The sequence below is a fragment of the Sander lucioperca genome, chromosome 7, assembly GCF_008315115.2.
Source record: "Sander lucioperca isolate FBNREF2018 chromosome 7, SLUC_FBN_1.2, whole genome shotgun sequence".
In the NCBI taxonomy this organism is placed as follows: domain Eukaryota; kingdom Metazoa; phylum Chordata; class Actinopteri; order Perciformes; family Percidae; genus Sander; species Sander lucioperca.
The window spans coordinates 16,321,976-16,344,437 of record NC_050179.1 but is presented as its reverse complement, the minus strand read 5'-3'; the positions used below and the strand labels follow the sequence as shown (position 1 = coordinate 16,344,437).

The window sequence follows — 22,462 nt, the reverse complement described above, 5'->3', positions numbered from 1 at the left end:
CTAGAACAGATATTGTGGTGTTCACCTTGGTGTTTTGTTATTTATTCCAGACGGACCGTATACTGAGTGATGTACACATGAAATAACAGAAACACACCCTGGAAAGTGACATAATCGCCCGCATGTTCCTCTGGACTAAGAGCAATGTGAGGACGACCAGCAACACAGTCTATAACCTTGAACCTTTTCATCAATATGTGAGAGGGAACAATCATTAGACTCTTCATTGATCAACAAATGCACGCAAAGCATCACTTTTAAGTGTTAAACGTTTGTATATTTCACAATATAAGGACTCCATATAACTGTCATCTTTTAAAGCGTCAGTATAGAAACAGACTGACACTGGTGAGGAATATCCTGTCCAGTAATTATCTTCCATGGTGAAAATGAAGCAAGAGGATAAAGACAGATAAGACAGAGGATGTTTACCACAGTTTGATGGGAAACAGAGCAGTCTTTGGAATATTTAAAAATGTCTAATTTGAGCTCACTAACATAAACAGGCAACAATAAGGACAGCCTGCCCTATTCTAAGTAATTACAGACGAGAATCTATTGTATAAAGGGCACATTGTGTATTTATAAAGGCTTTATGTTCATTATTTAAATGAACATAGAGGGAAAAGTGTTGTGCTACTTTCTCTCATTCTTTCTTTCTTTCTTTCTTTCTTTCTTTCTTTCTTTCTTTCTTCTTATGACATTCATGGTCCCCAGAGGATGATGACTTTGGTTATCCCCTGGCTTGTCTTCTGATGTCACCAGCAGATTGACATTTTTGGTTTTGAGATAAATCTCTTGGCACTGTTGTGCCAAACTCTCAGTCTTGTCTTCCATTACACACAATTTGCAATTTGATGATTCATTATTTCTTTTTATAATTTCTTTGAAACACAAAGTAACATGAATGTCCAATAACCACAGGATTTTATGTCTCTAAACAATTAATACAGAATAGAAATGTAGTTTATTACATCTCCAGTGTATTCAGGTAAAGTTCAAATGAAATCAATGCTCTCTCAAACAATATATTAATTTACTGTACAAATATTCCCTCTCCTTTAGCATTAATGATAAACAGTGAGTGTAAATGTCCTATACTCTTTTATTATTAAACATTACATTATTTTTTAGAAATAAACCGGGTCTCCATGTATCAAACATAGAAACACACACAGAAATTGCAAAAAAGAAACACCAGGAGAATACATAGAGTTACACTAAATGCTTCAGCACTGAACTCACCATCCATTGCATCCCATAATGAGCTCAGAGCACTATAAATAATGAAGCTGATATAATGCTGGAAGAAGTGCATTACAAACGGATGGTAAACTAAGACCTGCTCAAAAAAGGAGTGAGCTAAGCGTTGACAGAGTGCTATCATTCAGCAACAGCAAATACATACAAGCAAAAAAAGAAGAAAAAAAGTAAGGCTTAACATTGCTGTCAAACCCATTATTACATTCCAGAAGCACATCTCTTTTCACGTTGCATAGCTGACACAAAACATTTCAAGAACTGTTCATGTGGTTCAAAGTAAGCTACATAAAGTTCAGTTTGCTTGCACAGATGGAGTACGATCAACGCAGGTTGCAGGAAAAGTAAAATCAGGTTCAAAAGTTGATATGTGTTTCTGATGTTCTTCTAACACAGCACTTGTTGGTTCATTAATGTGGGTCTGTAGTTGACTTTCTATTATACTAAGCATACTAGTCTGTAGTATATGTCAGTGTGGATTCAATTTATTGTTCAATTTCGAATTATATCGTGTAGTTGTTGATGTTCCTTTCTTTCTTATTTTGCCCCAATGGGTTCATTATAAACATTATGTTTGATTTTACTATTTTCCCTTTTTTTGTTGCATTTCCCTATTTTTTTTTTTTTTTTTTCTTTTTTTTTTTACAGTACTCACAGTTAAACTGGAGTACTGACCAAAAATGAAAGACGACCATCTTGAGGTACCAATAATGCTGCTGCTCCTGTCCCTTCTCCGATGTTTCTGACATTCAGCCTCGACTAGACTTGAGTGTTTTGGAAATCCTTTGCCCCACAGGGCGTCTCACTGGTACCGGTCCTGGTAATCGCCATTACCAAAATGTTCCTCCTCCTCTTGCATGGTCACCCCTCTCTTTTTTTTCCAGCCCTGTTTTCCACCAGATGAATTGTCTGTGGTTCCGTAACTCTTTTTGGGAGCCACTGTATTCTCCATGTTGAGCTCTGACTCTTCAGCCAGCTCGTCCTCATCAATAATGCCACATTTATCCTCGCTGGTGCTCTCAGGGTCGGCCCAGTCCTGTTGCTCTCCCGAAGCAAAGATAGCGTAGAAGATGACCCCTGTGTAATGCACCATGGACGCAATAATAAAGACATGTTGCCACTCCAGACGAGTCTGTGAGGAGATGAATAGAGTCATGAATTTCCTGTCCAAAGCAGATTTACTGATCTTTTGATTATGTACCACTGAGGTAATGCTGTAAATCCACTGCTTTACTCATGGCATCGGAAAAACTACAACTGGAATGTGTTACAGGGCTTTACATTATTAACAACAGCAACTGATAGGTGCAAGATTACCTACAGTGATTCTGTGTTCGACCAAAAAAAACAAAGCTGATATAATTTATACATGCCATGAGGGACAACCTCAGTGAAGGACACTGTTTCTGAGTTTCCTGTTATGTTTTATACACTACTAATTAAAAATAAAAGAATTTCAACAGAATAGGAGATCGAAGGAATCAAGTAATCTTCAGTTACAGTCAAGATAAGAGCAACATATCTAAGGTCAACGACAACTAATCAATGTACTATATATATATATATATATACAAAACAGTTACTGTTACAAATCAACTTGTTATACCTTGTTTTTAGTCAGGGCTCCAACAATCAGAGGACACACCATTCCGGATAGTGTCCCCACCCCGTTAGAAATACCCATCAGGATGCTGGCATAGCGAGGAGCAATATCCAAATGATTGACATTAAAACCTGAAGACAAATCACACACACGTACATTCAATTAAGTAAAGAGTAACACAATTACAAAATAAATATTCTAAAAGAACATGGCTTTTGGATCCACACACAGGTTTGGATTTTTGGTTGCCTTGAGAACAATCTATAAAATATTCAAGCGAAGTGCTAAGGCTTGACAGGCTGATGCATGTATACAGCATCGCATCAAAAGCAAAAGTAGTACCACATTTCAGTTTTTAGACAAGACAGAGAAAAAGGAGAAAAAAAGCAACATCCCGTTCATTTGAGGGATTTCAACTGACTCAAATTTCAAACAAAACCCTCCTGTTTTCGGTTTAGAATATAGCTAGTCTTGCATTGCTAGACCTATCTCCACAGCTCTGTGTCAGCGCTGGAGTATGGTCTGGCTACACCGCTTATCTGTTCTGGGATGGGGGAAAAACGCCTTGGCTGGTTTGTATTTCTTTAAAAAACAATCACAAACGTGGCCGGGTTAGCTCAGTTGGTAGAGCAGGCGCACATATATAGAGGTTTACTCCTTGACGCAGCGGCCGCGGGTTTGACTCCGACCTGCGGCCCTTTGCTGCATGTCATTTCCTCTCTCTCCCCTTTCATGTCTTCATCTGTCCTGTGAAAATAAAGGCCTAAAAATGTCCCCCAAAAAAAACAATCACAAACAGCCTGGACGGCACTAAGCCCTGGACGCAGCTACGGTCCCCTTGCAAAATAGATAGCGGAGATAGGGGAGAGACATCTGTTGAGCCAGACTAGTATATATCTAAAGTAAAAGTCTTACATTTCAGGTAAAACACAAATGTTTCTTCAGTGCATATGTTGTAATACCTGAGATGGCGAATCCACTGAACCCTACAGCCAGAACTAAGAAGGAGATGGCGACTCCTCGAGTGTGAGAAAACCCAACCACCAACAGTAGAGTAGCTTCCATACCAAATCCTGTAAAAATACAGGACCAAAGAATGTCATTAGCTCCTGTAAGAAACAACATGATAAACATTTTCAAATGTACGCCAAGGATCTGTAAGAAATTAATCAATTCATCATCCTGCACAATACATCATCAGCAGGACTCATTTACAACTGAAACATATTCTTTTTGTACACTGCACTGGCATACTTTTTTTTAAACAGTTCCTAAAATGTACAGAAAATATGACTTAATCTTCTTAAATCTGTATTGATATGGCTTCTTTTTTTCAACACCAGTACCAGCTGAAAGCTAGCTAACAGTCACAAAAATGACATGATATAATCACTTTGGTGTTTACAGTAGAAACATTTAACACTACTAATGCAAGAATGGTTGAAAAACATTATTGGGCATTATATTACAGTAAAATCATAGAGTCTCTTAGTTTTTAATATACAGTAAAGTTTAAAAAAAAAAATGACAAAAAGTATTGCTTCTAGTTTACCACGACGTACCTCCACAGTTCATGAGTTTCCTCACATTTGTGGTAGACATGATTTTGTTACTGCGTAAGAAGTCAGCCAGCTGTCCTCCAATAGGAACTACAATTGTCATCACCATGTGGGGGACAGCGGACAGGAGCCCTACCTGTTGGGAGATCATACGTTCAGGAATCCATAATGTAAATCAGTCCTATGATTACTTATCATGTCTTTATGGATATTTGTCATAGTCAGTTGAATAGCTATAGTGAAACTGTGAGGCCAACCTTGCTGATGGGAAAGCCAAAGACCTCCTCAAAATACGCCGGCTGGCTGATAAGGAGCAGGTAGAAGGTCCAGCTGCGGCAAAAGTTGGCCACGATGATGGCATAGACGGGCATGGAGGTAAAGAAACGACGCCACGGAGTCTTGAATTTCTGTGATTGGATGGCAGAAGTCATTGTATGCTGTTTATACTGTTTGTGTGTGTGTGTGTGTGTGTGTGTGTGTGTGTGTGTGTGTGTGTGTGTGTGTGAAATGATAAAAAAAATTGCACTGTGATACCCTGAAACTGGCAGCATATTACGCATACAAACCTCAGTCACACTCAGTTGGCGCATTGTTTCACCAATGGTGGTCTCGATGTACGTCCTCTCCTCCTCGGTGATTGTGGGATGTTCAGCAGGACTTCCATATGCCAGCAGGAGCCACATGATATACCATATGATCCCAAAAACACCTTTTTGTGAAATGACACCAACAAAAAATTTAAATTGTAGTAAAGGCTTTTTAAGGGGCAGGGCAGACTAATTAAAACTAGCCCTGACCACAAGAATTTTCATTATTAAAATGAAATGAACAAGGTATGAGTCACAGAGCCCAGACAGGAAAATGCTAATTCACATCAATAAATCATGAGATTATATCAGAGCAGAACCACAGTAGATTTTGATTAAAACACATTTGGCAAAGTATGAATTTTATGTCGGTGTTAATCATTTTAATCAAACTCTAAAGCAATTCAGATAACGCTTATTGTGCAAAGCATACAAAGTACAACTGCCACAGAGTGGCGTCCCAGTCAAGGATTAAAACACTTTGCATGTCACTAAACTGACACCTAGTGTATACAATGACTCAACAACAGTGTGTGTGTGTGTGTGTGTGTGTGTGTGTGTGTGTGTGTGTGTGTGTGTGTGTGTGTGTGTGTGTGTGGGCTTGTTTAACTATATTTGTGGGGTCCAAAAACCGGGAGTCCAGTATACTTGTGGGGTCCCAACAGCTTTGTGGGGCCAAAATGCTGGACCCCACGAGTTTAAAGGGCTGTTTGAGGATTACGACTTGGTTTTAGGATTAGGGTTAGAATTAGGTTATGGTTAGGGTGAGGGTAAGGGTTAAGGTTAGGCATTTAGTTGTGATGGTTAAGGTTAGGGTAAGGGGCTAGGGAATGCATTATGTCAATGATGGGTCCCCACAAAGATAGTGCCACAAACCTGTGTGTGTATGTGTGTGTGTGTGTGTGTGTGTGTGTGTGTGTGTGTGTGTGTGTGTGTGTGTGTGTGTGTGTGTGCGTGCGTGCGTTCGTGCGTGCGTGTGTGCGTGTGTGTGTGTGTGTGTGTGTGTGTGTGTGTGTGTGTGTGTGTGTGTGTGTGTGTGTGTGTGCGTGCGTGCATATATATAATAATGAATAGGACTGGGCTGGTTTACATCCATTTGTTAAAATGACAACAAATGGTTGTGAGGGTTCTAAAATGATTGGTAAAACACAAAGATCCCTTTTACAGCTTGAAGAAATAGTTTGACAGTTTGGGTGATACTATTATTATCTCTATTCGCTTTCTTGCTGAGAGTTAGATGAGAAGATCAACACATACTGTATGTCATATGCCTGTGTGATAAATATTAAGGTACTGCCAACTGCCTGTTAACTTAGCTTAGCACAAAAACTGAAATCAGGGGGCAACAGCTAGCCTGGCCGGGTCTGTCAAAGGTTAAATAAATGATCCTATAAAGCTCACTGATTAACATGTTATATGTATTTTGTATAAACCATAAACAAGTGTAAAAGTGAAAATATGCACATTGTTGATTTATGTTGGGTTATGTGCTAAACTATTTCTCGGCCAGCGGCAGTAACTTCCTGAAGTCTCAGCTGTTTTCACCATTTCCAGCCTTCATGCTAAGCTAAGCTAAGCTAATCGGCTTCTGGCTGCAGTTACATAATTTATCTTCCCATCAAACTCTCTGCAATATCTTTATCTTTACGTGAACATTTACACTTTTATGTTGTTTTCAAGAGAGTGACCGAAATGTTTGTTGTGATTTTATGTGTGTAATGTTCATTTAAACACAAGACAGCAGTCTTACCATAGATATAGAAGACCGAAGACCATCCAACATACTGAACGAGCACTCCAGCTAAAGGCATGGCGATCACTGCTCCTGCGTAGGATCCTGGGAACAGTAATTTGTTTCAGATTTTAATGTCAAGGTATGATTATACCAGCAGTAACATTGGATCTTAGTAATAAATAACTAAAGTATTAAAAAATATATATATTGTTGTATTGTATATTATATGCTTATATTTCCTTTTCACAACTTTGAACATTATACAAAAGAACTAAATTATGTTGTTACAGTGCAACAGCCTTCAAATGCACAAAAACCTACACTGTATAGTGAAAATGTGTCTGAATAAAGACAAACACATCAAAGAACACATTTGTTTCATTGAATAAATGCTGAGTCTTTGGCACTGCCGAGACAGGCAGGGTGTTTTAATGTGTTTTCTATTATCAGACAGATTCATGAACACTGTTGTTTTGAATAGAGCAGGAAGCATGAGAGAGCTTTTGGACCGTAATGTGACGGTTCATTTAGGTGAATAGAGGGAGAAGCTCCTTCTGAGTCAAGAGGGGTTTGATGCGTGGGTTGTCATGGTACCAGTAAAGAGTGAAACATGGTTATTTTAATTTCAGGAGATACAGCAGTGGACTAAATCTGCAAAACAAAATGACCTTTCTCATGTCCATTTACTGACCAGCCCCTCTATGACTTATAAGGGTGTGTAAACTGGTTTGTAAAAGGGAAAAGCTTTGTGTTGTGGTAAATTTTGGAGCGTTCGTTGAGTTTTTTGATAAGAGGAAATTAGAGGCATCCCTCACCACAGAATGAAGTTGTGGCCAGTCGACTCCGTTCAAGAGGTGGCGCCCATTTGGACCACATCCCATGACATGCTGGGTAGGTGACACCCTAGCAGGGACATGGTGTGGAAGATGTCAAAGGTCAAAGATTGACTCGAGAGGAAACCTGTGATTTATCTGACAGCTTTCAAAGAATAGTTCAACATTTTGGGAAATACACTTATTTTGCTTTCTTGCTTAGATGTTTGTACGATAAATATGAAGCTACTGAACGGAGCCGGTTAGCTTCGCGCAAAAAACTGGAAACAGCTAGCCTGGCTCCTCCAATGATCACTAATAAAAACTTTAAATCTTGTTAAATCAGCACAAACATAGGTCTTTGGGTAGCAAGTCTTGCGAGAGTTTTCGCAAATCTAGGGTTATCATCTAGTCACAACCTATTCAGACAAAGCCAGGCTAGCTATTTTGCCCTGTTTCCAGTCTTTATGCTAAGCTAAGCTAAGCTAACTGGTGTTAGCTTCATGGACAGGACAGACATGAAAGGATCTTCTCTTCTAAGTCTCAACAATAAATCAAATAGGCACATTTTCTCAAAATTTTGAACTATTATTTTTACTGTAAGCCGATCATTTTCACTGTTTTACTGCCAACATGTTTTTTTTTCTTACCTCCACTAAGCCCTGAAGGATGCGAACAAACATGACACAACCGTAGTGCACCCTTGCTGCTGATGGGATGAACATGTTCAGCAGTGCCGTCAGGAAAATGGCAGCCCCAAACACCCTGTAGAAATACTGGAGTGTCATTATACATCTCCACCCATGGCTTAAACTAGGTTTCTAATTGCATACTTACTTTTAGTATGTCTTGCAGCTGCCCTTACAAAGTTAGATACTGTTGCATGCAATATGCATAAAATTGGGACATACTACTTTGTCATAATATTGCGCCCTTGAACTTTGACTCTCTTGCTCATATATCCCTTACAGACCTCTGTCAATCAGGCTGTCATCTGTCTGTGCTCTCTTGGAAGCTCAGTTGATGTGACGTATCTTCCGCTGCAGAGGATTGTGGGTCAATTGTGGTTGAATACTAAATAGTATGGTAGTATGGATATTGTAACACCTTTGCAAAGGTGCGTTATATTTGTTTGTAAGCCAATCAGAGCAGGCTAGGCTTTTTTGGGAGGGGGGCTTAAAGAGACAAGCACTTAAATGGAGCGTTTCAGACAGACAGGTGAATACAGGCATATTCAGACAGACAGTATTTTGTTGTTGTTGAACATTTACGCATGTAAACATGTTTCAGTAGAAACCCAAAATACAAGTACAAACTTTAAAATGAGCATATATGTCCCCTTTAAAGCCTTTTCTTGTAAAAAAAAATATATATATATATTGTTATTGGGGAAATACTGCATTGTTAAAATACTACACTTTCAATTAATACATTTCAATTTATTGGTAATGTAAGCAATAGTACTAGTCAGTGCACAGCATGTCAGCTGAACATGTGACAATGTGAAATGTATCCTCCAGTCAACATGAGAGTAAAGACTCACTAATAATAAATGAATAATGATAGTCACTTGATGGAGTACAATGGAGAAGGAATGTCCTATTTCCTATTACCAAACTACACAATTATTTCCATGAAAAAGCCTTAGAAATAAATTAATTAGGAAATTATAACCTTGACTTATATTGTGATATTTGTCAGGTAAAAAGACAACACATGCTACCATGTGTCTAAAAGCAACTGTAGATGTCTAATAATGGCAGGCAGTATCTCCAAATATCTCCCGGTCAAAGCATCTCAGTCAGCCTTATAATGAGACAGATCTCACGCCTCTGCCTTTCATGCGCTGAGATAAAGACATCCCATTCAATCTGCAACTTTCTGCTCCATCACCACGGTGCCGCTTAGCTCCAATCTCTTTTCTCTTTCACCTCATCCCCCCTTCCTTCTCTTTTTCCAAAACAGTGTGTAAGTGACACTTGTAATATTCCAGTGGCTGGTGTTTCAGAAAGAAATCAGAGGCAGGATCTTTCATTATTAACTCTGTCAGTGGCGTGTCCTCTTTTCCTGTGAAGCTTTTATTACAGGACTGCTATCTGCTCCATCGGCACCGCTCACCACACCGTACAGCTTTAACCCTTTAACCACACAGACTCTCCCCAAACCTTCATCCTGTTTTAGTCTTTCTTATGATCCTTTTAACATACATGGCTGCAGTGAGCATGACCTCACCCTCATCTCATGGAAAAACATCAACAAAAAAACACAATATGTCTCTTATTGTTTTTGTTGGCACACCTCACATTAGTTTCTATCTCTTGGCATCATTTATAATGACATAAAACCAAGATTACAGCGTTACAGTGGAACTATTGATAGCCATGAAGTGCATGTCACCTGTTCGCAAACAGCTTGTTGGAGATGAAACCACCAGGGATTTGAGTGACAATGTAGCCCCAGAAGAAGGAGCCGTGGATCAGCCCCACTGTCTCTGGGTCCCAGTTAAACTGAGCTTTCTGGAGAGGGTGAAAAAAACAAAACAGATGCATGCTAAAATCTGGAAATGACCCCCATTTACCACTAAAGTGCATTAACTTGGTATTATCTACCTAGCTACTTCACATATACACCCCTAAAAGAGTTGATAAAAACAATGGTTAACTGCAGTTGAGTTTGCTTCTGTAAGGTCAGACATCTTCTGGCCAACAAAAGAAAGACACATATTACACAAAGTCCTAGTCAATAACCCAGGGGTCCTGTCGGATTTGATCCAGCTACCTGAAGCACAGGAGTCCCATTGATATAGACCGTGTTGTTGTTCACCATCTCCACAATGGCCACACCAAGGTTGCAACGGATGCCAAAGGAGATGCAGAAGCCCAGGCCGCTGAGGATGGCTAGGATGTAGCGCTTGGGCAGACCGCCGCAGCTGCAGTCCAGCAGTGGGGCAGGACGTGGTGCTGATGCCACCGGACGCCCATCCTCTGTCAGTTCAATGGTGTCCTCTTCTTCTACATTACTACCATCTATTTTCCTAAGATGCAAATAGCAGGAAAATAAATCACAGTAAGAGCATGTGACCGTCAGCAGTACTAGTCAATTGTTATCTCTGTTATCTTTTTTAGCTTGAAATAAAAATATTTGTCTTCATCCATTTTCTTCCTTCTTATTTATTCTTTCAACCTCAATATTTTCAAATGTACCAAAAATCTGTGATTCTCTTATCTGGTTGCTTATAGGTGCGACACTCACCACACCTGTCGCACTACCCAGAATCGTTCTCTGTCTCTGTTCCCCTGCTGACATGAACTGCTTTCATCTGCCTGCAGCAGATCTATACTGCAGTTCTCTTTCAGCAAGACACAAATTAACCAGAACCTGGGATCAACATTTCATATCAAGCACTCAAATTTTCCCTTTTTTCGAGCTCAGTGTTTGAAAAATCATTATTGTCTTAGTTGTAACAACAGGTGAGTCCTGTTACATTATCTATTACGAAATAATACACAGTAGGCGTGATTCTTTGAAAGAATAGTCAGGTGTCTCTCACAACATATAAACAGCTGTATCAAAACCTCTGACCTGCATTACAATACAAATCTTAACAACATTTCATGTCCTTTCAGTGTTAATGTACTGCAACCAGTTTCAAATGTACTGTATAAGGTTACAAGATGACATGTTCAAAAACAACTAAGTATGGTTAAAAGTTCATGTCTAGTCACTAACTTCATGTGTTTACTTTGAAAATATGTCATAACTTCTCCATTGGTGCATTAAAGTGACTGTATGTAACTGTTTTACAGTACAATAGTCAGAAACAGATGCCTGGGTCCGATTTTTCCCGCAAAGTCACAAAATGATTTAAGGCAGGTAGAAAGTGTTACACATTCTGAAGGGTCACAGATTTCGGTGTAACACCGGAAAAGCCTGTGTTATTGTATCCAGCCAGGTAAAAGGTAGCAGGAGATTTCTTTATATAGGCCTAATTGTATTTTTATTTTATTTTAGAAGTTATCTGTTGTAGTTATGGCTGACACTGGGGCAGGGCCATCAATTAAATGAAGAATAACGAAAAGCTAAAAGGGAACGTGAAAGACGACAGTGGCAAAATTGAGTCAATCTCTGTAGGGCTTTCAACAGATGGAGACAATTACGAGATTGTAAATGATTCAAATACGTCCCAGAATTGGCCCTCAGGTATGTAAAATGTCTATTTCATTCATAAAATAACTTTACAATGCACAATGTGGTTGTATGTCAGTAGCCGACAGTAAATTACATACCCTTTCCATTTAGCGCAGACGTTTTATTCCTTTTAGTCCGTGTTTGTGTTGGCCAACTATTTTCTTCTTTCTTTCTAAACTGAAAGTTACATATAGCTACTTTAAACAAAAAAGGGCACTACAAATGACATTCCAAGTCCTACATTTGTGCAGCCATCTATGAAAGTTAGGTTTATTGGGTTTATTTGTCCTTTTTTAATTTTTGTTTTTTTTCAAATGTCAAATATGTGTGTTTAGGGTAGAGGGACGTTCTGAAGAAGAAACTGAACAAATTGAATTATTATATACATTATAATGTTATATATTATTAGATTGTTGACAATTTGACATAAACCTGGCTTTGTTGGTTCTTCAAAACTGGTTTTAAATCCATCTGGAAATGTTGCCATAGCAACAAGTCCTTAAACTCAAACCTGCAAAAGTGCATGCTTATTGATAGGTAGCTGGATCATAACCAAAACCTTTTATTATTCTATTTTCCAACCACTTTTCAGATACAAATAGCTGAACATTGCATATATATATATATATATATATATATATATATAGCAAACAGCAAATACAGCACCGACCAAAATATTCCCATTTTCCACTTGTGTGTAATGTTAATGCATGTGATGTTATATATATATATATATATTTAACACATGACAAAAATGACATGCACATTCACAATGCACACACAAAATTAGTTTTCCAGGAAATTGCCTACTTAGTCCTTTATCTCTTAAAATTACAAAAATCTTACATCAGAATGGGGGCACACACAAACCACACACACATCTCTCTGTGAAATATTTATCAGAAATTAAATATGTATTGATGTCTTAGAATACAATCTGTGATTACATCACTGGCATTGCCTGGCAAGCACAAGAATCAAATATTTATTTATCGTCAGGATCTCTGAGAACACGCTGCTCGCTTCAAGGCTCTCCACATCCCTCTGACAGTGGAGTGGATGTGGATGAGTGACATGCTTATTCCATGCAGTCCAACAACATCTAAAATATGGATCAAACACCCCGCACACACAGTCTTCATGCCTCCTTCCCAACACTCTTCATACAAACCCTCTCACCTTTGCAGTTTTCCTAGAGAGTCCCCCACTGTGCTTTTCACTTCCTCCTTCCCAGGCTTAAGCACCTGTTCCTTCAAACCTGCCAACCCACTAAAAGGCATTTTTGTGTCTTTGTTTTCTCTCCCCCGTTTTCTGAAAACAGTGTCTTGATACCTCACTAACACACTCTGTTCTGACAAAGAGAAAATAATCCACTAGAAGCTGTTCATCATCCTGTCTGAGTTTGTGGCACCAGGGGTTGGCTCCACCTTTTAGTGGTGCCACGGGTCCCTCCGAGGAAAGAGACTTTTTCTCTCCACTTTTCTCTGGGGTGAGGACTCAATGGAGAAGTAGAGGTGTAGATGATGTTAAAGTATTCATCAATGTCCAAAGTACCATGCAGCCAGAGCTTCTGGAACTTGTTTCATCTTTTAAAGATCCAGTTTAGAGAAATACTGATGAATAAGGAAGAGAGCAAATGAAAGTGTAGAATCCAGGTTTTAGTCTCTAGGCATTGTGAGCCACCTTTTGTCTGCAGCTGAACTGAATGAACCGCTTAGATCTCTCCATCTCATAACACATTTATTCCTGGTGAGGAGGGGCAGGTGTACTGGTTTTTCAAAACCCAACCCCCTCGCTTTACACACCATCATCATCATCATCATTTCCCCCAGCACCATCCCTTCAGCTAGTTAGGTTCATCTGATAGCAGCATGAACAGTTAAATATGCATGAGCTTCACAAGTTGCATTGAGGAGAGACGGGGAGAAACTGGACTGCTGTGGTGTAAAATGGGAGCAGGTGAAACCTAAGACAGAGCCATCAAGTTCCAGGTTTACATTCTCGCAATTTAAAATTTCTGCATTTCTGACGGAGTGACAGGAATCATAACTGCTGCCATGAAGCTGTATTGTTTATTGACTTAGCAATAATACCATATCTCATATTTGACACTGATGGGTATATTTCCCTGAAATGCTTGTTTTGCCAGTAGGGAGAATTTTCTTTCTTTCAAGATAATCAAATATGCAGCATTTCAGTGATAATTTAATATTTAAACAGTTGACAGGATGGTGTGGGCATGAGCCCTAAGAGTCAAATTTAGCAATGGGCTGTTGCAAAGCAACTGCTCAGGGTGATACTGGTTCTCCAGCTGTTCATGCACTCCATAAATAAACCGAGAGCTTGATCCCCAGTGGACACTCTTTCAATAAATAAGGTTCTTTGTCCCAGAAATATCACAGCTCCATCACAGGAAACAAAATGGAACTGCCTTCTTTTTTTGTAGGTACTCCATGGCATGAAAATCAGATACTTCAGAAATGACTGAAAAAATACATGTATACTTGATTTAAATAGATTTTTTTTATGAAGTGTATTACAGTAAGCAGTCTTTAGAACACTGTTCAGATTAACAAAATGAATACATTTGAGAAATGAACAAGAATGATCAGCCAGAAAGACCATTAATGCTTCAATGGTATTTATTTTAATTAAGATAATGATTAACAATGGAATGACTATGATTACATGGCAGAGTGACAAAAAGTCACACGCATTACAATGGCAAACAAAACAAGAAACAGTGTAACCAAACACTTCCAGATGTAAGTCAACTAAATATTCAACTTGTCTTGTGGAATTGTAAAGATTAGCCTAAACCACAGTAATGCAATTATTGGATTTGGCAAATGGTTGGTTTAAAGTATTCTGTGAACTTGTGATGCAACATTTTTCTGAGTGTAAAATCTGAATATGAAGCCAAGGACGTTTTGTCCCTACGTCTTTCAATTTCAGAGTAAGCCATGCCTACCATCTAGTGTTTGAAAGAAGAAGTCACATGTAATCATTTTACAGAGATACACATACAATCAATACACTGTATATAATTATATTGTCCACCCACTGTGGAACTAAAACTAACATGAGAAATTATTAGACTTTGGGGTGGAAGAGAAGGGCTTTTCTCCGGGGGAACTAAAAGCAATTAGAAAGTTATTCACCCTCTTCATTAAAGTTCTGTAGGATTGAAAAAAATAATGATGGCTACTAGAGGAGGTGATGTTTTAAGAAACTGGCCCAGAGATCAATGTTTTGGATATATACAATTAACACTATGACACCAAATGGACTTAATTATGGCTTTAAATGCATTTTTTTTGTTGTTGGGTCTGTTTGTAATGTTTTCAATTCAATTCAATTCAATTTTATTTATAGTATCAAATCATATCAAGAGTTATCTCGAGACACTTTACAGATAGAGTAGGTCTAGACCATACTCTATAATTTACAAAGACCCAACAATTCCAGTAATTCCCCCAAGAGCAAGCATTCAGTGCGACAGTGGCGAGGAAAATATCCCTTTTAGGAAGAAAGCTCGGCCAGACCCAGGCTCTTGGTAGGCGGTGTCTGACGGTGCCGGTTGGGGGTGTGATGAACAGTGGCAATAACAGTCACAATAAAGATAATGGAACAGTGACTAGAAATAGTAGTTGTAGTAGTTCATGGCATAGCAGGGCACTGCAGGGCGTTACAGGATGTAGCATGGCACAGCAGAGCATAGCTGGACGTAGCAGGATGCAGCAGGGTGCAGCAGGGTGCAGCAGGACACTGCAGGACACTGCAGGACACTGCAGGGCACCGCAGAGCGTAGCAGGGTGTAGCAGGGAGTGCAGCAGGACCACAACGACAGCTGCAACCATGAATCCAAGGAAACATGGTGGGTGAGAAAAAACATAAGGACTCTGGGGAATAGGCTCCCCATAGCTAGGTTAGTATCAAGCATTTCTGAGATACATGGATGCACACAAATGGAAAGAGAGAGGCGAGAGAAGCTTTTTTATTATATTACTGATTATATGGTAAATGAATCTGACGACTATGAGGAGAGCAGGTGGGCCGGGTTAGGCGGACGCTGCAATTCCTCACTCCCTAACTATAAGCTTTATCGAAGAGGAGAGTTTTAAGTTTACTCTTAAATGTGGTGATGGTGTCTGCCTCCCGAACCCAGACTGAGAGCTGGTTCCACAGGCTCTGGCTCCCAATCTACTTTTAGAGACTCTAGAAACCACAAGTAACTCTGCAGTCTGGGAGCGAAGTGCTCTAGTGGGACAATAAGGTACTATGAGCTTTTCAAGATATGATGGTGCTTGACCATTTAGAGCTTTGTAGGTTAGAAGAAGGATTTTAAATTCAATCCTGGATTTTACAGGAAGCCAATGCAGAGAAGCTAATACAGGAGAAATATGATCTTTGATATCCTGATCAAAAATAACTCCTAGATTTCTGACAGTAGTGCTGGATGCCAGGGCAATACCATCCAAAATAGCTATATCTTTGGATAATGAGGTTCGGAGGTGTTTAGGGCCCAGCACAATAACTTCAGTTTTGTCTGAGTTTAACATCAGAAAATTGTAGGTCATCCATGATTTTATATCTTTGATGCATGCTTGAAGTTTGGCTAACTGACTGGTTTCGTCAGGCTTAATTGATAGGTATAATTGGGTGTCATCCGCATAACAATGAAAGTTAATTGAGTGTTTCCTAATAATATTGCCTAGAGGAAGCATATATAAGGTGAATAGAATTGGTCCAAGCACTGAGCCTTGAGGAACGCCATGGCTAACTTTAGCGTGCCTGGAGGAATCGCCGTTAACATTAACAAATTGAGATCGATCAGATAAATAGGACTTAAACCAGCTTAGTGTGATTCCTTTAATGCCAACTAAGTGTTCCAGTCTCTGTAAGATGATGGTATGGTCAATAGTGTTGAATGCAGCACTAAGATCTAGTAAGACAAGTACGTAGACAAGTCCTTTGTCTGAGGCAGTTAGAAGGTCGTTAGTAATTTTCACCAGTGCCACCTCTGTGCTATGATGCATTCTAAATCCTGACTGAAAGTCCTCAAATAAACTATTGCTATGTAGAAAGTCACATAACTTATTAGTGACTAACTTCTCAAGGATTTTGGAGAGAAAGGGGAGATTAGATACAGGTCTATAGTTGGCTAAAACCTCAGGATCGAGGGTGGGTTTTTTCAGAAGAGGTTTTATCACAGCTACTTTAAATGACTGCGGTACATAACCTGTTAATAAAGACATATTGATCATATCTAGCAATAAAGTGTTAACCATGGGTTTTGAAACCCACAAACCATAAATGTGACCATTTATTGATAGGTAAATCTAGGATCCCCCTTTAGATAATCTTACAATGGAAACGGGCCAAATAAACAAGGGTAAGGTGAATATTTTGTCCTTCTCGACTTGGAATTTGTGATGTGCTACCTTTTCACATTTATTGGAACAAGCTGATTCTTCGTCAGGCTCCTCTACTCCACCTCATCTTCCTCACACCACCATAAAATGAACAACTGAAAAATGTTTTGTCATCTACCTTCATTTTACATGCAATACCTGTTACACACATTGCACTACAAATACAGATATTTCATCAGCAAATTTGCAAAATATGTTTTGTTCCTTTGCAAAACACTACAATCAGTCCAGTGCAGTCATTTTATCATTCCAGATGGGAAACTTGATTTGCACTCAGGAGTGCAAGATAACAAACCCATGTACAAATATACGAACACAATTTTACGCAATACTACAGCAGCAATCTCTAAAAAAAAATCTAAATTACTTTATTACATTATTATGATGCTCAAGTGTTCCTGTTCTATCTAATACATTTATATTTTTATTTTACAGATTCAATTCCACCTCCAAATGTTTTTTTTAGGTTTTATTTTATTAATTGATGGCCTGCATGTCTTTGGATTGTGGGAGGAAACCAGAGCACCTGGAGAAAACCCACACAGGGGGGAACATGCAAATTCAACACAGAAAGGCCTGCCTTCTGTTTGGTGACAGTGACCACCACTGCACCACCATGTCGCCCTGCTAAATAAATAGAAATGATGAATATATTTCATATTCATGATTTATATTTATACATACATAACTGAACCTTCACTGTTCAGAAGGGATGAAGCACCCTGGGATGGCCGTTGCAGGTCGGCTGTAGCAGGCTGTAGGCACAGTCCCACAGGTTGCAGTTACAGGCTGTATTGCAGTTGGCATTCCCTTTGGTTGTCAGGATACCCATGGTAATAACCGTAACGGCAGTGATTAAGCCAACATGCCAACACACTTTCAGTGTACCTTTAGCACAGCGACGCCACCAGCTACTGGTCTTAGCCTGAGCAGCTGGAGTCCCCTTGATGCTCTCTTCGCTCCACTCCTCAGGTATAGTCTCGAGGAGGATCTCACCGCTCTGTTCCTCAGGTGTAATCTCGAGGAGGATTTCACCGCTCTGTTCCTCAGGTGTAGTCTCGAGGAGGATCTCATCGCTCTGTTCCTCAGGTGTAGTCACAAGGAGGATCTCATTGCTCTGTTCCTCAGGTGTAGTCTCGAGGAGGATTTCACCGCTCTGTTCCTCAGGTGTAGTCTCGAGGAGGATCTCATCGCTCTGTTCCTCAGGTGTAGTCACGAGGAGGAGTTCAGCGCTCTGTTCCTCAGGTTTAGTCTCAAGGAAGATCTCATTGTTTTGCTCCTCAGGTTTAGTCTCGAGGGGGATCTCATCGTTTTGCTCATCAGGTGAGTCTTTATCTTTAGCTACAATGCTATGTTCCTCTCGGAAATTCTCAACACCAGCTAGTATCTCTACCTCCTGCCTTGTCTCTAGCTGCTCTTTAAGATCAGAGATTGTTTGTTTTAAATTGCTTATTAGGTTGTTAAGCTCCTCTAAATCTTCATTATAATAAGCAATTTTGTGGGATTGCTTAGTTATTATCTCATCCTTAATCCAGATGTTTTGCTCAGCATCCATTACTTGGTACTGAAGATCTTGCACATCTTTCTTCAGGTTTTCAATGTTCTTGTTTTGTTTCACTGTCAGGGACTCAAGTGGAGCCAGCTTCTTGGTGACGCTCTCATTCTGCTCCTTCATAAAGACTTCGTTTACCTGAGAACCATGCAATGCTAGCCTCAATTTGTTTATCTCTGTCAGATATTGATCATTAGTCAGCTTCTGTAGGCTAATTTCCTCATCGTTATCCCTGTGTACTTTCTGAGCTTCTCTTACTTGACGTCGAAGATCATGCACTTCTTCAGACAGATGTTCAATCTTTACTTGATGTTTCTCTTTCAGAGATTCAAGGAGGGCCACCTCAGCACTCAGGCTCTGGTTCTTCTCAGTTAGGATGTTCTCTTTTTCCTGCAGATCATGAACTTCTGCCCACAAATTACCGTCCTCTGCCTGCATTTTGTCTGTGTGAGATTCAAGCCTGGCCAGTTCATCACAAATGGTCTTATTCTGCTTGTTGAGAGAGTTCTCTCTTTCCTCTTGATCCTGCACTGTTGCCAATAGGTTTATGATCTTTGTCTGCAGTATCTTATCATTGTGTTCAAGTTGGGCCACCTTCTGTACAAGCACATCTTTTTCTTGCTGAGCCTCCTTTAAACGAGGGTTAAGGTCATTCACTCCATCTCTCAGACGGTTAATCACTGCTTGGTTTATCTCCTCTAGATATTCAAGTTGGGCAACCTTCTGTAAAAGCACATTTTTGTCTTGCTGAGCCTCCTTTAAACGTGGCTTGAGGTCACTGACCTCTTCTCTCAGACGGTTAATCTCTGCTTGGTTTGTCTGTTTTAAACATTCAAGTTGGGCCACCTTCTGTAAGAGCACATCTTTTTCTTGCTGAGCCTCCTTTAAAGTAGGTTTAAGGTCATTCAAATCTTCCCTCAGACAATTATTCTCTGCTTGGTTTGTCTCCTGTAGACATTCAGGTTGGGCCGCACAAGGCTCAAAGATATTCACGGTTTCCGTCAGACGGTTAATCTCTGCTTGGTTTGTTTCCTCCAGACATTCAAGTTTGGTAACCTTCTGTAAGAGCACATCTTTGTCTTGCTGAGCCTCCTTTAAACGCGGCCTAAGGTCATTCACTTCTTCTCTCAGATGGTTAATCTCTGCTTGGTTTGTTTCCTCCAGACATTCAAGTTTGGTAACCTTCTGTAAGAGCACATCTTTTTCTTGCTGAGCCTCCTTTAAACGAGGGTTAAGGTCATTCACTCCATCTCTCAGACGGTTAATCACTGCTTGGTTTATCTCCTCTAGACATTCAAGTTGGGCAACCTTCTGTAAAAGCACATTTTTGTCTTGCTGAGCCTCCTTTAAACGTGGCTTGAGGTCATTGACCTCTTCTCTCAGACGGTTAATCTCTGCTTGGTTTGTCTGTTTTAAACATTCAAGTTGGGCCACCTTCTGTAAGAGCACATCTTTTTCTTGCTGAGCCTCCTTTAAACTAGGTTTAAGGTAATTCACATCTTCCCTCAGACAGTTATTTGCTGCTTGGTTTGTCTCCTCTAGACATTCAAATTGGGCAACCTTCTGTAAAAGCACATCTTTTTCTTGTTGAGCCTCCTTTAAACGAGGCTTAAGGTAGTTCACTTCTTCTTTCAGACGGTTAATCTCTGCTTGGTTTGTCTGTTCTAAACATTCAAGTTGGGCCACCTTCTGTAAGAGCACATATTTTTCTTGCTGAGCCTCCTTTAAACTAGGTTTAAGGTAATTCACATCTTCCCTCAGACGATTAATCACTGCTTGGTTTGTCTCCTTTAGACATTCAAGTTGGTCCACCAACTTAGCGGTCCTATTTTTATTCTTCTCAATCAAACCCAACTTTCCCTCTTTCAGCTTTCTTCTGTAATTTTTCTCCCTGACTCTTTCCTCCCTTATTTCTCTTATCTCCAATTTAGGTATCTCCTTCACCCTGTCATCCTCAGTCCTGACATTGGGTAATGCCAGCCCCCGAGGTTTCTCAGGCACATACAGGAGATGTGATTTCTCAATCTCTGGACAGCACGGAGCGGTGTGGAAAAGATCTTGAGACATCTTGTTACTCTTCCTAACTGCTTTCTTCATTTCTCTTAGATGTCCTCAAAACCCTTTGAATAACAGCTTGTTGTTTTACAGCTGAAATAAATTCTGAGTAGGCCTATAACGTCAGACCCAATCACAATGTTTGTTTCCAATAACAAAAGGGTAGAAATTTCCTGCATCCCGTACATACAATTTAACACTTTCACTAACATTAGGTTGGAGACCTAATTTACCTGTTGGGCCACAGACTAAAGAAAATGACAACACCTAAACTAGCAGTTAGTCTGACCAGTGGTGAGATGATGCTGTTCGTAAGGCTAGATTTGGTTTATCAAAGACTAGCCAAGCAACACAGGACAGACCACCATGTTTAACTATAGCCTATATCTTTAAAGTTATATTTATGGCTGAAAATGACAACAGAAATAAACAATTGTGCCTAGTTCACATATCTCTGCAATTTAAATGAACTGCCAACAACTGCTGTCAAGTGATGTTTGTGTAAGAGCGGTGACGCCATTCGTGATTATTTACTTTGATCCGATGCCTTTGCATAGATATATATAGGCCTACATGTATATCTATGATGCCTTTGATAGTGATGTCATGACATTCTACGTGCCATAACATTCTATGCACACGCGCTTGCTGTAGAATGCTTTTAATGACTCCTTCCTTAGCACCCAGGTGTTTAACATTGATGTAATGCATGGGGACAGACACAGGCCTAGCCGAAATTCAGAGTGCAGCTGGAGTCGTGGTGGCCCATGTGTTCATTACTCATGCAAATACTAGCAGACAGTGGATATTTTTCAACCCCACACATACCTGAACTTTGTAGAGAACAGTTATTTCTGGTTTCCAAATAAGTTTTTTTTCCAAAATTTGGTATGACAATGGCATTCATAGTATTGAGAACTTGTATATTAATGATACTTTTGTTAGCTTTGAACAACTATCCAGAAAATTCGGTCTGACCAATAATCATTTTTTGCGATACTTGCAAATTAGAGATTTTACTCGTAAAACGTTTGCTAATTTTCCTACACTCCCCTCTCCTTCCTGTTTAGATTCCCTATTAAGGGTCAATATGCTGAATAAGAGCAGAATATCATTTATTTATTCTCATATCATGGATAGCTGCAACCCCTCTATTTCACATATTCGAGAACAATGGGAAAATGACTTGGGGGCGCAGCTGTCTGATGAGGAATGGAATATGGCTCTTACTAGAGTCCACTCCTCTTCCATATGCTCCAGACATTCTTTAATACAGTTTAAAGTGTTACACAGGTTGCACTTCTCAAAAGCCAAATTAGCAAGAATATTTCCGAACGTAGACCCATTATGTGGTAGATGTAAACAGACGCCAGCTACTTCCTATCATATGTTCTGGTCTTGTCCGAAGCTTGTTCCTTTCTGGTCATCCTTTTTTGAAGTCATCTCTAATGCTTATGCTTATAACATCTCACTTTCTCCCTTGGTTGCTGTTTTTGGTTGGTTTTCTGATACAACGGGATCTGTTCCCCCTGTTCATTTACAGAGGGTCATTGCCTTTTCCTCCTTATTAGCTAGACGCTTGATTTTATTTAAATGGAAGGCCGCTACTCCTCCATCACACCACCACTGGATTAGGGACATTATGCAGAATGTTAAGCTGGAAAAAATCAGATGTA

At 39.7% G+C, this 22,462-nt stretch overlaps 2 protein-coding genes across 4 annotated transcripts; both read right to left on the bottom strand.

Moving 5' to 3' along the window:
* Positions 1-1,720: 1,720 nt before the first annotated feature.
* slc17a8 (solute carrier family 17 member 8) lies at positions 1,721-13,024 on the bottom strand. Its single transcript, XM_031317097.2, has 12 exons — positions 12,924-13,024; positions 10,335-10,590; positions 9,954-10,072; positions 8,207-8,321; positions 7,560-7,647; positions 6,760-6,846; positions 4,989-5,131; positions 4,680-4,829; positions 4,426-4,558; positions 3,826-3,936; positions 2,867-2,994; positions 1,721-2,392 (listed from the first exon to the last, which is right to left on the bottom strand). The coding sequence occupies exons 1-12, from the start codon at positions 13,022-13,024 to the stop codon at positions 2,063-2,065; spliced, it is 1,761 nt and encodes a 586-aa protein (XP_031172957.1). The 3' UTR covers positions 1,721-2,062.
* Positions 13,025-17,624: 4,600 nt separating this feature from the next.
* On the bottom strand, positions 17,625-21,354 carry LOC116062434 (centrosome-associated protein CEP250-like). 3 transcript variants are annotated; one of them, XM_036003552.1, is made up of 2 exons: positions 19,914-21,354; positions 17,625-19,787 (listed from the first exon to the last, which is right to left on the bottom strand). In XM_036003552.1, exons 1-2 carry the CDS (start codon positions 20,826-20,828, stop codon positions 17,883-17,885), a joined length of 2,820 nt encoding a protein of 939 aa, XP_035859445.1. In that variant the 5' UTR covers positions 20,829-21,354; the 3' UTR covers positions 17,625-17,882. The 3 variants fall into 3 exon arrangements, with proteins under 3 accessions (XP_035859445.1, XP_035859444.1, XP_031172967.1); XM_036003551.1 differs by having other exon boundaries at positions 17,626-19,451; positions 19,578-21,353; XM_031317107.2 differs by having other exon boundaries at positions 17,626-21,353.
* Positions 21,355-22,462: the final 1,108 nt, after the last annotated feature.